Source organism: Lasiodiplodia theobromae (assembly GCF_012971845.1).
Source record: "Lasiodiplodia theobromae strain AM2As chromosome Unknown scaffold_13, whole genome shotgun sequence".
NCBI lineage: Eukaryota > Fungi > Ascomycota > Dothideomycetes > Botryosphaeriales > Botryosphaeriaceae > Lasiodiplodia > Lasiodiplodia theobromae.
The window spans coordinates 659,840-674,754 of record NW_023336333.1 but is presented as its reverse complement, the minus strand read 5'-3'; the positions used below and the strand labels follow the sequence as shown (position 1 = coordinate 674,754).

Below are 14,915 nucleotides of genomic sequence, written 5' to 3'. Positions count from 1 at the left end.
GTGCGATTCTGGAAATTCGATGGGAGCAGGCAATAGTTCAGGCCTGGGGGGCAGCGATCGAGCGCTGCACACTCTCTTGTACGATGGGCGCGGAGACGCTCGCAATCGGGACGGGCGGAGTTAAGTGAGTGGCGCTGTCCGGCGGGAGGAGCTTGGGCGCAGTGGGTGCGTGCGGAGCTGCTGCGCTGCGCTGCGCTGGGCAACGAGCGCTGGGCGTGGCAACGCGGGGCGGCCGGCTAGGCGGGAGCTGAGAGTCGGCAGAGCAGGTCGAGGGGATTGGCAGGCTGTGGCAGCGCTAGCCACCAACGTCGGACGGGAAGCGCGCGTGGAGGGTGCTGCGACGGGCCAAACTCCCTCGGCTGCCCTTGCGCCAGCCGCGCGATCGAGGCCGCCCTCCCGCGCTAAGATCTGTGCCCGTGCGGCCATGGGTTCTCGATTCACCACCTCCCGCTGCGTCATGCGGCGAGCCAAGCAGCGGTAGTGGCAGCCCGCCATTCGCAGCAGCCTGCATGCTGCGGGTCCCCAACTGCCACGGTGGAGGGCGACGAGACAGGCCCTGCGGCGAGGGCCCTCCAAGGGTGTGCGGCCGGAGCCAGGTGCGGCGCGGCGAGCTGCCCTCGCAACGCCCTCGCGTCCCAGCAGCGCGGGCGTCGGCGCCAGGCACAGGCGACACGGTAATAGCGTAGGAAGCGCGGCCATTGGCTTGGAGGGCGTAAATTGTCGATCAGCGAGGCACGAGATACGCGAGAACTCTATCTGCCCTGCGATCGCGATCTGGGCCACCATCCGCAAGCACATCCACCCTCCGATTTGCCCTGCGCATCGCCGGCTCGGCCACATGGGTCGTGGTACGCGCCTATTCTGTCATTTCTGGGCCCCTTTCTGCTAGGACCTTGTTGCTGAGGCTCTGCAACCAGCCTCCCGGGCCTGGACCGCCGAGGGCGGGGCAGCGAACGACAACAGGCTCGAATAAGCTCGCGCGCGCATGTGAATCCAGGCGAACGTCACTCGTCCTGACCAGTCCCCTGCGCTGCTGCCGCCTCCTGCCAACGCGCGATCCCGTGGCGCGTCAGGTATTTGAATAATGCCCTGCAGCTCATTCTCACGTGGCTGGTGCGTCGCTGTGACGTACCTCCGCCTGCTGCTGAGCCCCGGCCAGCCGCCGTCGCTCACTAATGTGGTGCTGAGGCCATCCGCGGCCGCTAAGAGCGCGCCGTCGAGCACAGCCATCGCCTCGAACTCGATCTCCGCCCTCTCCCCGATCGTCGAAACACCACAATTCGCATCCCCAAAAACACCGAAGGTACCCGTGCGCGCCATGCCGATGCGCCCGCCCATGCCGGACCTGTCTGTCGGGTCAGCCTTTAGATTGCCCTGCAACGACAGCATCTTCGCCTTGCCGTCACAACCTCTTCCGTCACTCTACCACCCTGTTAACCACCACCGCGGCCAGCGCCGTTGCTAGTAAATCAGCCCTAGCGCGAGGCCCGCGCTTGCTGCCCGCTCATCCGCCTTCACACGCTATCTCGGTTGCGCCCTGGGTCCACTTCAGTCACCCTTTCGACTCTTTCAACGGCTGAAACCATGTCCCGGTGCTCCGGTGCTAACTCCCTCGCGAAGCTGGTGAAACGACCTGCTTCTGTCTTCAAATACCGCGCCTATTACCCAATCCGCCGTGATCCGACGTGACAACCAGCGGGCTGGCGCTGATCCTCCAGTCCCAGCCTTTGGTCATCAACTCTGGGCTCCACAGCAAGGGGGCCCGCACACGCGGCACCCAGGGATTGCTCGCTCCTAGTCGTATCTCCTTGCCTGCGCTTTTTGGATCCCTGGAAAAAGCTGCTCCTTTTGCCTGCACCTTTCTTTTCCCGGAAGAAGCAAGCACTGCGAGAACACCTGCTCGAAATTGTCCGACGCCTTCACCATGAGCCAGACATGAGCCTGTGTCGCCACATGTTGCACCTTTCATCATGTCTCATCGAAATACGAACGGCCCGCTGCTGTCAGTCAACTGCCGCGCATCGTGCATGCGTGAACCTGCGGGGGATTTGCTTTTGCAACCATTCCCCCGGGCCCACCAGTTCCACCTCCTTTTCCATCGCACCCCCATGCGCTTGTTGAAAATTCGATGAATTGAAAGCTAGCCCTTTACGAAGACTCACGGACGGCGGCTGAACGGAGCAATCGTCGATGTCGCACTGTGGCAACCGGCACAAGGAGAACCAGCAACATCACGCGAGACCCTGCAGCTGCATAATCTCGAGATACGCGAGCCTCGTGCTCCCGTCATGCCCTTCTTCCAATACATCTCGAACATTCTACAGCGCGCCCGACACCGTGGGTGGCCGATGCGAATTCTTATTACGAAACTTCACCTCCCCCGAGCCAATAGGTGTATAAGCGCAACCGTAACGCCTATTGCCTTTTCTTTTGTCTCGGCCTAATTCCAGGACAATATTCCCGTACTTCCCATGCTTTCACCTAGACGTCTACCAGCGTGAAACGGGAAATGCGGGATGACCCTCTCCTGCCCCAAGATTTGACTTTGTGGCTGCGTTGACGAGCCGAATTCCAAAATGCCTTCGCTTCCCCATCTTCTACTCCGAGTCGGTCTAACCTTTCAAGATAACCAAACCTTTACTCGCTGCAACAGAGCCAAGCATGGGTGGGTGGAGGTGGCAAAAGGCGTTGGTGCCAAGTCTACTACCACCACCCTAGGCTAGACCCACGCCGCGAGAACGCTGCAACGTGCAGCACCTATTACCACTTCTACCCTCGAAAATCACGGCAGCTAGCTTTAAATACATGCCGCATCGACGAGCACCCTTTCCGGCCCTTTTCAGAACCCAAGTTTGGGTGATGGTAGGTGCGGCAACGAAAGCGAGCCGCTTTCTCGGACATCTGTTCGACGACCCGCTGTTCTCCTTATCTCTTCCCGTCCGTTTCCCTTCCCCATGTGCTCCCGCCCGTATAGTGCATGCCACTGGTCGCGGACTTGGCAGGCAGGGTCGCGCGCTGCTGCAGGTAAGCTGCTGCGACACCACATTTTGGACCTTGGGACCGCCGCTGCTACCGAGATCCCGCTCACTTCCCGCGTGCTGCGGAGATAGCCACCGTTCTGCTAATCAAGACAAGCGAATGAGAGAGATGCATATTCGTTTAAGCAGCGAGAAGCCAAGAATATATTCGCCACGCGACTCCGAGGGGCACCAAAAGTAGTCCACTCGCCACCACCACCTCCCAACGTCTCCGAAAAGATCTGCCGTGTCCAAAGGATAATTATTAAATCCCGATTCCAGGGATTGGTGGCCATCAAGCTGTCGACTGACCATGCTGTGACCAGTGGGCTGGACCTGGTATTAGTCATTGGTCGGGAGTCACTCCGCGAAGCGGTGGTGGGAAACCCGCTTTCCCGCTTCATTCCCCGCTATCTTTTATCTCTTTATTTTTCTTTGAGTTATACCGTCATTCCACCTCTGTTTTTCCTTGCATTATGCGAGTGAGTGTGATGCGCACTTGCAGGAAATCCGTTGGCTTGGCTGACCCCGCCTTTCTTTTCCAGGGAAAAGCTTAAGCAGAGCAACTTTTTTTTTCGGGGGTTGGTGTCTGAGCTGCACGAGATGATTCACGTGCGGAGCCCTTTCCGATAGTCTAGTAGATTTTCCGATTCAACCTGGGGTTGTGCAAGAATAAGATCCCTCTGCGGAACGTGTCACAGAGATCTCCCGGATCTGGGACACAGAAATTATCACACTTTCCGGTTCCAAGATGTCGTGACACTGTAATTTCTTTCTATCTCTCTCCCTCTCAGGAGCACACTATCGGCTATGCTTGACGTCATATTCTACTTTCTTGTTTATTTCTCCGCGGTATATGCGTTGCAAAGATTAGACTTTGCAGTCCAGTATGCTCTCAAGACCGCCTTAGCCGGAGTTGAAGCGGGACAGCTGAAGCAGCTACAGCATGTTCGCGCAGATAATAGTGCTGTTCAGAGCCAAACAACCGCCGCCAGATCGACAGTCCAGCTTCCTTGTTGCAGTGCTAAGGGATGTGATTCCTTGCCTGCCCACTTTCAATCAACTAAACTAAAATCCCTCAGCCAAGCTGACAGGCCAGATGATTTGTCACTCTCGGTCATTTAATGGTAGTGGTTGTACATCGCACGCCATCATCGTACTGATATTACCACCGTATCTTAAGACACAAGCGCACAATAGCCTCGCAGTCCATCACTCACGTGTTCATCTCGCTTATTCAGCTTAAGATAGCTCTATATCTACATATCCGCCTCCTTTGGTGCTTCCGTCGATTTCCGCGTGTCACTCATCCACCGCCTGCGCTTGCTCAACCCAAGAGGTTCCTTTCATCTAAAGACTTGTACCTCTCCTAACATATAATATACCCCGGACACTGGGATAGAATGATTATGGGAACTTCATGATTACAGTGGTGGTTTTCTACTATGTAATTTGATCACAACGGCTCGCTAGTAGGAACGGTCCTGAGAGTTATAGGAACCGTATCTTTTAGCACTAAGCGTATCGTAAATATCATCGGAGGACAGGTGATATTTCACATGCTCAAATAGCCTCACTATCTGCGACATTTTGTCACTCACTGCGCTCTTTTGTTGCGCTTGATCTCGCGATGTTGATACTTTCCCCTTCGTTGCAATACACTTGCAAATACTTCCCTCATCCAGAGACACGAAAATTCCAGAAGCGACCACAGGACTGAGCTTGATCATTCCATCGATTTGAACACTTGAGCGAATTTTTGCAACCGCGCTTCGGAACTGTCGAAAGTCAGGTAGGGAAGGAGGCACCTTGGCGCTGCGCAGACAGCCGTCTCATCGACAGAACCGTAGACCCTGGCTATCTAGTCGCCTCTAGGCAAGGCAATATTCAAGTGCCACAGCTATTAGGTCAAGGAACTTGAATATCGTACGACATCTGGGAAGTAACGGGAGAGGTTTGCTCACGGTCGCGAGCATTCCTCCTCGCATGGAGCGGCAACATCTCAGCCATGCCCTCCTGCCGCGCTGCACCTTCTCAAGCGCCGGAGGTCTTCCTTCTGAAAGATCCATACCTACTCCTGCAACCCATCCACTTCTGTATGTAGCAGCCGCCGGCTCAGCGCTGTCGCAGCACCTTCGCTTTTGAGGGCAATGCACCTTCCACAACACGAGTGCTGCACAGCCCAGCGTCTCACTTCGACAGACAAAAGTTGTGAGGAAGTTGCATTGCTTGCCTACTTAAGTCCGATTTCCTCAGCCATCTCCTCCATCTCCTCCATCATCTCCGTCCGCACTATCTACGCCATCCACAAGTCTCACCTCCCAACTTTCACTTGGCCTCCATACTCGTCTCTTTGGCTTTCGATTTGACCTCAGCACGCACCTGCAAGCACTTCTGTCGACAAATGTGCTTCCAGAAGGAAGCTTTGTGACGAAGCTGCGAGCCTTTGCTTAGGGTGTCTTTACTCATCATCGGTCAAGCCAGCGAGAACATCCTCCACTCTGCCCAATACTGTGGTGTGCGAAGACAAGACAGGTGAGTGGAGGACCATATGTGGTTGTAATCGAAGGATTTCTGAGGGAAAGAACCCATTGATGATATTCTTATCAACCGAATGGCCTCCGCTCACTCAGCCGTATGGCTGACCCTTTAAATACTCTCATTTCTACTCTATCAAGAACACCAGCTGGCGACATTACCTCATTCTTTGACTAAATTGGCCTACGGTAAGTTCGAATTTTTTTTCCCTGAACCATCCTTCCGACGTACCTGAACTGACGCAACCATGGTTCTCGCAGCTCATTTACAACAATCAAGATCACGTCCATCACTTGAACACTGCATTCGCTACCGAGAGAAACCACTCCACTCCATCATCAGCACCGAGTCCTCAGACGCGCAGAGATGCCTGCTTCATCCGCTCAACAGTTCCTCCACTGCTCGACATGCCTTCCTCACACACGTTACGAGAATCCGACACGAAAACAACACCATCAGCATCCAGAAAAGATATTGGTGTATGGTCATCCGTGGGAGTGCGTTGGGCAAACCTTGGTTCGAGGTTGGAGTTGGTTGATGGTGTGTTGCGGCTATAGGGAATTCTCGCTATCTTCCTGCTCAAGGCGTTTCTACTTTTCATGGTCATGGGTCGTCGATGGTTGTCTTTGGCTACATTACGCAATGCACAATGTCATTCCGTGCAAAAGTTTTTGTACCACTTTTGAGGTCTGCTGCCAAGGTGAAACAGTGAACGGTCACGGGTTAATCCATCACAATGGGAAAAAAGAGAAAGAAAAAAAGTCCAGCTGGAACCAGTGCAAAGAACTTGGGTATTACTCTATCACGGCAGATGTGACCAAAAAAAGATGAGCGAACTACAGTTCATACCACCTAGTTGTTGAGCAGGCGCATCGTCAACTCGACCCTACATATGCTCGTTAGCCAGAAAAAAAGCAAGGGGAAAGAGTTCCTCATCCCGACGCGAGAATAAAAGTCGACGAGGAGGGGAAGACTTACACAGCAAAAGTACCCGCACTAACAGGCATCGCCCTGAACAGCGTGGGGCCGATACCCTTCCAGAAGCCGCCCATGCCCTCCTGAGCCCAAGTCTTCTTGAAGCAATCCGTCATGCTCTTGAAGCGTTGCTCCTTGCCGAATCCATCGCTCTGCATCTTGCTCTTGACGACGTCGAACGGGTAGCTGCCGAGCCACAGCGCCTCGCCAGCCAGACCGCCGTAAAGCGCAACCTTGGGGGTCGAGATGTCCTTGCGCTCGATGTTGTTGCGCTTGGCGTCGAGGTTCATCAGGTACTCGAACGTCAGGAACCACACGCCGTACGCCTGGGCCTCACGCAGGATGGTGACGGCCTCGCCGCGGTACAGGCCGCGCAGCACGCCCTCGTGCGCTGCCAGCTTGCGCACGCAGTCGACCGGACCCGAGTACAGCCGCGCCGCGCCGTGCGGCTGCGTCTGCAACCGGATACGCACGTGCTCGATCGGACCCGAGATGACCGAGTTGGCGATACCGGCGAAGGCGCCGGCTGCGTAGTACTGGCCGTAGGACAGGTCGTGCGAGCCGGGGGGACCGCCCTTGGCGACGTTCCGTGCCTCGAAGGCGCGGCGCGCGTAGTGGAAGGCGCCGAATTGGACGGAGACCTTGGGGTAAACGTGAGCGATGTTGGCGTAGCAAGCTTCAAAGAATTTATGGGAATAATGGAGAAGAGCAAAAACCGCAAGGGAAGTTGAAGCGTGTATCAGGAGTCAAATGTATGGTAGAAATGCCAACAAAGCCGTCCGAACAACCCACCCATCACCCCCACAGGCTGACCGTAGAGAGCTCATGTAATTGGGCTACTACGAAGGAAAAAGAGACATTCACTTACACATGCACCGATACCAATGAGAGGCGTTAGGGTACCCTTGTAGAAGGCAAGAGGCCCCTCATTCTTCCAGATCTTGGCACCGCAGTCGAGAGCACCAGAATATTGCGTGGTCGTCTGCAGACGAACCTTGACAATATCTTGTGCACAATGTCAGCTTTCATCCTGGCACAGAGAAAATTCTGCCGGCCCACATACCGAATGGCTGACCTGTAAACGAATGTGTTAGCATCAATTCATAGCCAGGATGGAAGCAAAGCAGTCCTGAGAAACTTGAACAGTTGAAGGAAATGGGCTCGTAGAGCGCGAGATAATTGCGCGAGTACAATATTAAAAGGAATGCGCCGGAGGTAAGAAATGCACCGAAGGCATGGCACACTTGAAGAGAAACAGAGAGATTGACAAGCCAGAAGCGCAATACTATATACTTACCAAGTAGCACCTGAGCAACACCACCAGCGGCACCAGCGAACAGGTCCTTCACGGTCCTGGCGAGACCGCCAGTCTCCTCAAGCTCTGCCTCGACACCCATTGTGTACGAATGAGTCAGAAACGGCGCAGTAACAGCAGTCCCGGAACGCTGGACACGAGGGAAAAAAGGCGGCGTTCAGGGTCCGCACTCGGTGGTCCAGTGGAGGGCTGCTGATTTATGCGGGAGGTGGTAGGATCAAGGTTTGAGTGGGTTCCTGGGGCACGGTGTGCAGCTTCCGCGATCGGCGTTTTGATGTTTTGGGATGGCGTGCTTGACTCGCTTGGCCCGCACTAGCTGGTGCCCGCCAATACCGCCGCCCTGTAGCGCTTCGGCGATGACTGATGCTGCCGGACCTAATTCTCCACCACATCTGCCGTTACCCTCACATGCACGTCAACCCTAGGGCCGCATTGATTTCTAGCTGCCGCCCTGTCTTTTCCGGCCCCCGCTCTTGCCCAAATGTGCCAAGCTCATTATCAATACAATTTTATACAGGGACTTTATTTTAGATGGCCTCACGCCCGCTCAGGCCCGCCGGAGAAGAGAGATCTCCCGGGCGTACTACGGGCTTCTCAAGCAGGCCTCCATTCTTCTCCTCACCGCGTGCAATGTCCTCAGGTGACTCGAACTTCTCCCGGCTCTTGTACGTAACAATGCCTTGGCGGGCCGCTTCTAACCGGAGTCTCTGACCCTCCTCGCCTGCTCTTCCCAGCACTCCTGCAATAACGTTGGTGCACCGCAGACTAGAAAAGTGCATGTCAGCCTCGGAACATGGACTGTACCATAGCCAGGAAAGCTTACCTGTCATCGTTCGCGGGGATCGGATAGGTGACCCATGTGGGGTCTGCGTCCGTGTCGATGATGCCAATCGTGGGGATGTGGTTTTGACCGCACTCCTGCAGGAGCACGTAGTTCTCGAGCGGGTTCAAGCAGACGACGAGATCGGGCTTCAGAACCGGCCGCTCGGCCAGCTGGCTCTCAAACTCCGGCAGCTCCCGGTCGAGCTCATCCACCACCTTCAACTTGCACCTGCCCAGAATCTGCTGACCGTTTGTGATACTCCCTGGAACCCACCGGTCGAAGAGATGGCAGCCCTTGGCTAGCTGAGCCGCCTTGACAACGCTCCTGTCCTGCTCATTTCTTGTTCCCACAAACAGGACGATACCGCCTCTTCTGCAGACCTCCGTCACCACCTTGGCAGCTCGTCTCAGGTGAGCTGCCGTCTGATCCAGCGAGATGATGTGGATGCCTTCTCTGACGCCAAAGATGTAGCGCGCATTTGCGGGGTTCCAGACAGACGTGGAGTGACCGAGATGTGCCTGCGAGGCGAGAAGCAGCTCGAGCGTGACGTCCGCCGGCCGGGGCGGGTTCGTGAGTAGCGTGTGCGGCTGGTAGTGCGGTTCAGGCGTACTGCCAACGGTCTTGATGACGCGTTCTGCATAGATCCATTGTCAATTAAGCCTTTGCGGGGAGGGGGACGAAAGTCCAACGTACCCAGGTGCTTCCTGGCATACCAATTCTCGGCTACGGTGGGATCCGTGAGGGCGGCCTCGCGTGCGGCATTGGGGTTGTAGACGGGCACGGGTTGCGGCGTGGAGTTTTCGAGTGCGATCTCAATGGAGCTCGTCTCCTTCAGCGAGTTTTCGGCGGTGGGCTCGAGGAGGTCAACATCAGACGCGAACGTGCGACGCCATTGCCGTGCAGGCGTCGCTGCTACGTTGGCGTGAGCAAAAACACTGCGGCCTGGAGGTGGTGTGAGCGGTGCATATGCGACAATTGAACAGGACCGTAGAGGGCGACTTACCTGTGCGCGCAGCTAGCCGCCGGACAATCATTGCGGTGGTGATGGGTTCTGCGGTGTTTCGCACAGGCGGGTTCAATGCTCTTCGCAACGGAAATGGCCCGTGCACGCTTTACTCAGAATGGCCGTCACGATTTAAGCTGCCCATGGACAGATTTATATTCCTCAATAGTTATGCCGTGGGATTTTTAGCACCTAGAGGAATAGATTCTCAGAGTAACACCCGCGCCGGATCAAGCGGCTAAACTTGCTCTATGATCCACTTCACCTGTTCCATTGAAAGGGAGTATGACAAACTATAAAGGCCGTCGCTTTCCATAATTATCCAGCTGTCTTGATCGAATATCTTATTCAAGCGCTTTTCCTTATGATATAATGCCCCATCTTAAGCCGTCCTTCGTCACTAATTACAATTCTCTTTAACGCACAATTTTGGTGGCGCTACACCAGCTCCGGCAGAAAGACTAGGACGGGAATTCTCCAAACCGAAGAAGAGTCTAAATTGATACTTCACACTTGAAAAATTTTTTTTTTAGCATGAATAGGTATAGAAGTTCTGCGCTTGACTTTACTATTGACGACATTATTGCCGGCAGCTATTTATCTATTTTCTAAAGTATCAGACTGCGGTAAATAATATTAGTACTCTTAGTAGTACGTAGCAGCGAACTCGTAGTTAACATTAGTTGAGAACTGCTAATATGGCCCGTCTGAAAGACCACCATCTTACATTATTAGAGCTTCAGCGGTCTCTAATTCTTTTGCTCCTCAGAGCCTGATTGTATCGGATTTTAGGCAGGCTAACAGTGCTCTGTGTAAGAAGAAAATTCTTTTTAGTAAACAAACTAGTCTTCGAATCATTTAGGGGGTGGCGGAACAAAGTTCTGCACTAGAGCCATCCTCAGAGGATTTTACTAGGCAAAATTCGAGCAGTGCCCTGCGGCATTTGATATTCGAGACATATATGACGGGTGTTCGAGCTGTAAATTTCAGCGATTAGACCTTCACATGCTTCATGCTCAGAGTATTAGAGCCATGCGATTCGTGATGTCTAAGCGCGCCACCCGGTTATGTAGGTCTGGCGGCGAATAGACGTTCGACAAATTGGCGTAAATCCAGTTTTACACGACACATTGTGCACGTGGTGGATACGTGTACTGTTCTCGGTCCAACTCCTCACAGCATCCTCGAGTTCTGGCGGACTGGTGTTGATCACGTTCCTTGGTTGGTCATGACGATCACGAAGTGACGAGTACGACCGCAGACGCCGGGCGATGTCGTCATAGTCCGTGCCAGAAAACTTCACACCGAAAGAGTGGTTGTCGGGTGTCGGCAGTGGCATGTCGGTGTGCACTGCGTCGGGCTCGAGCCTGAAATTTCCCGATCATCGACATGCGATTCTGTAAAGGCGGATTTCGAGTCGTATGCATCTCGGATGATGGGACGAAAGTAGGTAGTTCAAGCCGCAACCCTCCACGTGATGCGGCGCGCACGTGCCACACCCAACCGATCCTGTCTCCGTGCTGCGCCCGACCTCCGCGCTGCACGCTGATGAGATAACTCTGCAACCCTCCACCCCGCCGACACGCAAAATATCCTTCGCAGCGACGCATGCGCCCCGGCAATCGCCTGCCCGTCACGACTGATCCCCTCAGAGCCCTCTTGGGCCTCCCCGACCATTCATGCCGCCAGGCAGCCCGCGCCAACCACACGAGTAGCGGGTGATCTCCATCGATCCTCGGTCATTCGCATCCCAGCTCTTCGACTCGAATCTCCTCCGTCACGATGAACGGGTACTACCCGCTCGATCAGTCCGGCTCCGGGGACAACATGATGGGCGTGATGAACCAGGACGACATGAACCCCAATATGGTCGGTGGCCAGTCACTGGACGACATAGTCAACCAGAACTCCAAGGCCATGCGGCGTCAAAGCGTCCCCATGCACTACAGCTCCGGCCGGCCCGCAGATCTGGAAGGCGACATGCGGCGCGTGTCCATGATGGAGTTCAGTGGCGCTACCCCGGGTCAGTTGGACCAATTCCAATTTGATCCCGCCACAGCCGCACCGAATATGGACAGCATGGTCGGGGACGCCTTTGCACGTCGCAACCACCCCTACCAGCGCCGGCGACCCTCCTCAGGCGACATCGGCATAGATACGCGACTGCATAATTCCCAATCCTACGGTAACATGGTTCCGCCTGGCTCCTACGCATCACCTCTTGCCGCCACCTCTGGTCTGGACATGGGCATGAATAGCCCGTATGTCTCCTCTGGACTGCCTATGAGCATGGACATGACAGACCCGTCGCTTGGCATGATGAACCCAGGAGATACCACGCCGCTGAACATGTTCTCCCAGGCGCAGTTCGCATCGCCAATGATGGGTTCCCCCATCGGTCAAGATTTCACAGATTCCATGCAGTCTATGCCGGACCCTGGGGGGAGTGCACCGCCGGGTAGTATGGAAATCAATGTTGGTTCGGAAACCCCGGGGATGACGCCGGACATTCGCCGCCGTAATAGCCAGGATCAAAGCACGACTCCAAGCGCCAACTCAAGTCGGCCTCCGAATGGCAACATGCCACAGACCCAATCCGTTGGAGGCCAAAGCTCGGGCACTAACGTCTCCACCCCCTATGGTGGACCCGAGCGATCGCAGCCTTTGGCCCATTCTGGAGGGACCATGGGACGACCACTGCCGTGGACCACTCCGCCAGGTAACACAACGTTAATTCTCCAAAATATTGCAAGCCACTAACCGCTCCAGCAGGAGGATTTCCCTCTACCATGGCAAATAGGCCCCACATTGACACCCAATTCAAAAACGCCTATTCCTCAAGTGGATTCGATATGCTTGGCGTTCTCATGCGAGTCGCGACCAGACCGAAACCAGAGATCAACATCGGATCAGTCGACCTGTCTTGCGCTTTCGTCGTTTGCGACGCAGAAAAAGACGACAACCCCATTGTCTACTGCTCCGAGAATTTCGAACGATTGACTGGATATACGCGGCACATGATCCTTGGGAGAAATTGTCGGTTCCTGCAGTCCCCGGACGGACAGGTCGAGGCTGGATGCAAAAGAAAATATGTCGATGACGATTCTGTGCTCTACCTTAAGAACATGATCAACACCCGCAGGGAGGCTCAAATCAGCTTGATCAACTATCGACGCGGAGGCCAGCCTTTCATGAATCTGCTGACCATGATTCCAATTACGTGGGACGACAGCGAGATCATCAAGTTTTTTGTTGGGTTCCAGGTCGACTTGGTGGAGCAGCCTAATTCAGTGACGAACAAGAACCCTGGTAAGCTTCCTTGACTAATGAGCGAAACTCCTAGAAACGCCCTGCTAACATATTTTAGATGGCACATACAGCATCAACTACCAGCGTTCGGTTGGTATGCCGAGGTATGTCTTCAACACGCCCGAAACGGGTTCCTCAATGGAGATGGGTCAGACGATTCCGCGCGATGACGTTTCCGCTCTCCTTGACACCCTCGTCAACGGAGAAAACGAGGCCTCAAAGCGTCTGTGGGACAAGGCTCTACTGGAAAACACCGACGACGTCATTCATGTCCTTTCGCTCAAGGGACTTTTCCTTTATCTCTCCCCATCTGCTGCACGAGTCCTGGAATACGAGGCTTCCGAGCTTGTCGGCACGGCATTGTCTTCTGTGTGCCATCCGTCCGATATCGTACCGGTTACAAGAGAACTGAAGGATACGTCATCTGGATCTTCGGTCAATGTGGTCTTCCGCATCAGACGCAAGCATAGCGGTTATATGTGGTTCGAAGGCCACGGCTCCCTCCACACAGAACAGGGCAAGGGACGTAAATGCATCATACTCGTAGGTCGGGAGAGACCGGTATATGCGCTGAGCAAGCATGACATCGAATCAAATGGTGGTATCGGAGACAATGAACTTTGGACCAAGATGTCCACGTCGGGAATGTTCTTGTTCGTGTCATCCCACGTTAGGTCGCTTCTGGATCGTCAACCCGATGATCTAGTCGGTACAAGCATTCAGGCACTCATGAGGCAGGAGTCCAGGCAAGAGTTCTACCGGATTTTGGAGATAGCCCGCACCGGCAAGAAGGCTTCAGTTAAGCATGAGATGATGAACAAACGAGGACAAGTCCTCCAGGCGTTCACCACCATCTATCCTGGAGATGCTGTCGAAGGCCAAAAACCAACATTCGTAATAGCTCAGACCAGATTACTGAAGTTCTCTCGCGGCTCAGCCAATGCAAACAACCGACCAAACATCTATCCCAAACACGATTCTGGAAGCTCGATAGCGACCACAACTGGGTCAACTCCCACGCACAACACACAGGGTACCGGATCTGTGCAGACGCCCGGCAGCTTGGCCCACGGTCTGCCGCCCAGCCAGTTTATCAGCACGGACGGCTCTGCTCTCACTATGGCCGGCCAGCACGGTCTGAAGCTTGGTCATCAAGATGCAAGCTTGGCGTCTGAAGACAACGTTTTCGAAGAACTGAAGACGACGAGAAGTACGAGCTGGCAATATGAGTTACGGCAAATGGAAAAGCGGAACCGGCTGTTGGCAGAAGAGGTTCAAAGCCTCCTAGCTGCCAAGAAGAAGAGAAAGAGGAGAAAGGGAGCGGGTCAGATGCAGAAGGATTGTGCCAATTGCCACACGAGAGTGACGCCGGAATGGCGGAGAGGGCCTAGCGGCAACAGGGATCTTTGTAACAGCTGCGGCCTTCGATGGGCCAAGCAGGTGAGTCAACACGTTCATCCTCTGCCGCATGCCCACTGACGTAGACAGAACGGCCGCGTCTCGCCGCGAACAACGTCCCAGCATTCGGTGCACTCAGCGGGCAGTGACAAGGCTAGCAAGACCAGCGCGTCACCGCTTGCCCACTCGCAGACGGTCAACAACAACGAAGGTGGCACGAGTACGATCGACCAGCATTCAAGCACGCCCGACGCCAACCCCTCCAAAGTACCCAAAACGGATTCCGCGGCTTCGCAAGGCCTCGGTCCTGCGGCTGCGGGAGCTAGCATACCCCCGAAAATCGACGAGGCTGCCGATGAGCCCGACTGAGCACCGTCGTCGATTCTCGCCACCAGGGCTCACTTTTCCTTTGTTTCCTATGATTTACGACCATCGCGCAGGACTCGATGTGCCCTTCTGCGACATAATTGCACCACCGTCTCTCCTTTCGGTCTTGTCTTGTTTACGATCTTGTGTCTAATGAGGCCTTTGCGCGGT

The 14,915-nt window shown here is 54.8% G+C and overlaps 3 protein-coding genes across 3 annotated transcripts; 1 reads left to right on the top strand and 2 right to left on the bottom strand.

Annotated features, from left to right (window-relative positions):
• Window positions 1–6,407: 6,407 nt before the first annotated feature.
• On the bottom strand, window positions 6,408–7,927 carry LTHEOB_4975 (Mitochondrial carrier protein; the record flags this gene model as incomplete). The annotated part of the gene is made up of 5 exons (XM_035514068.1): window positions 6,408–6,441; window positions 6,534–7,171; window positions 7,399–7,535; window positions 7,594–7,605; window positions 7,828–7,927. 5 exons carry the CDS (start codon window positions 7,925–7,927, stop codon window positions 6,408–6,410), a joined length of 921 nt encoding a protein of 306 aa, XP_035374417.1.
• A 445-nt stretch (window positions 7,928–8,372) lies between these two features.
• LTHEOB_4974 (Ribosomal protein S2) lies at window positions 8,373–9,702 on the bottom strand (the record flags this gene model as incomplete). The annotated part of the gene is made up of 4 exons (XM_035514067.1): window positions 8,373–8,610; window positions 8,669–9,302; window positions 9,362–9,610; window positions 9,672–9,702. 4 exons carry the CDS (start codon window positions 9,700–9,702, stop codon window positions 8,373–8,375), a joined length of 1,152 nt encoding a protein of 383 aa, XP_035374416.1.
• A 1,751-nt stretch (window positions 9,703–11,453) lies between these two features.
• LTHEOB_4973 (PAS domain-containing protein) lies at window positions 11,454–14,747 on the top strand (the record flags this gene model as incomplete). Its single annotated transcript, XM_035514066.1, has 4 exons — window positions 11,454–12,390; window positions 12,444–12,980; window positions 13,039–14,420; window positions 14,469–14,747. 4 exons carry the CDS (start codon window positions 11,454–11,456, stop codon window positions 14,745–14,747), a joined length of 3,135 nt encoding a protein of 1,044 aa, XP_035374415.1.
• Window positions 14,748–14,915: the final 168 nt, after the last annotated feature.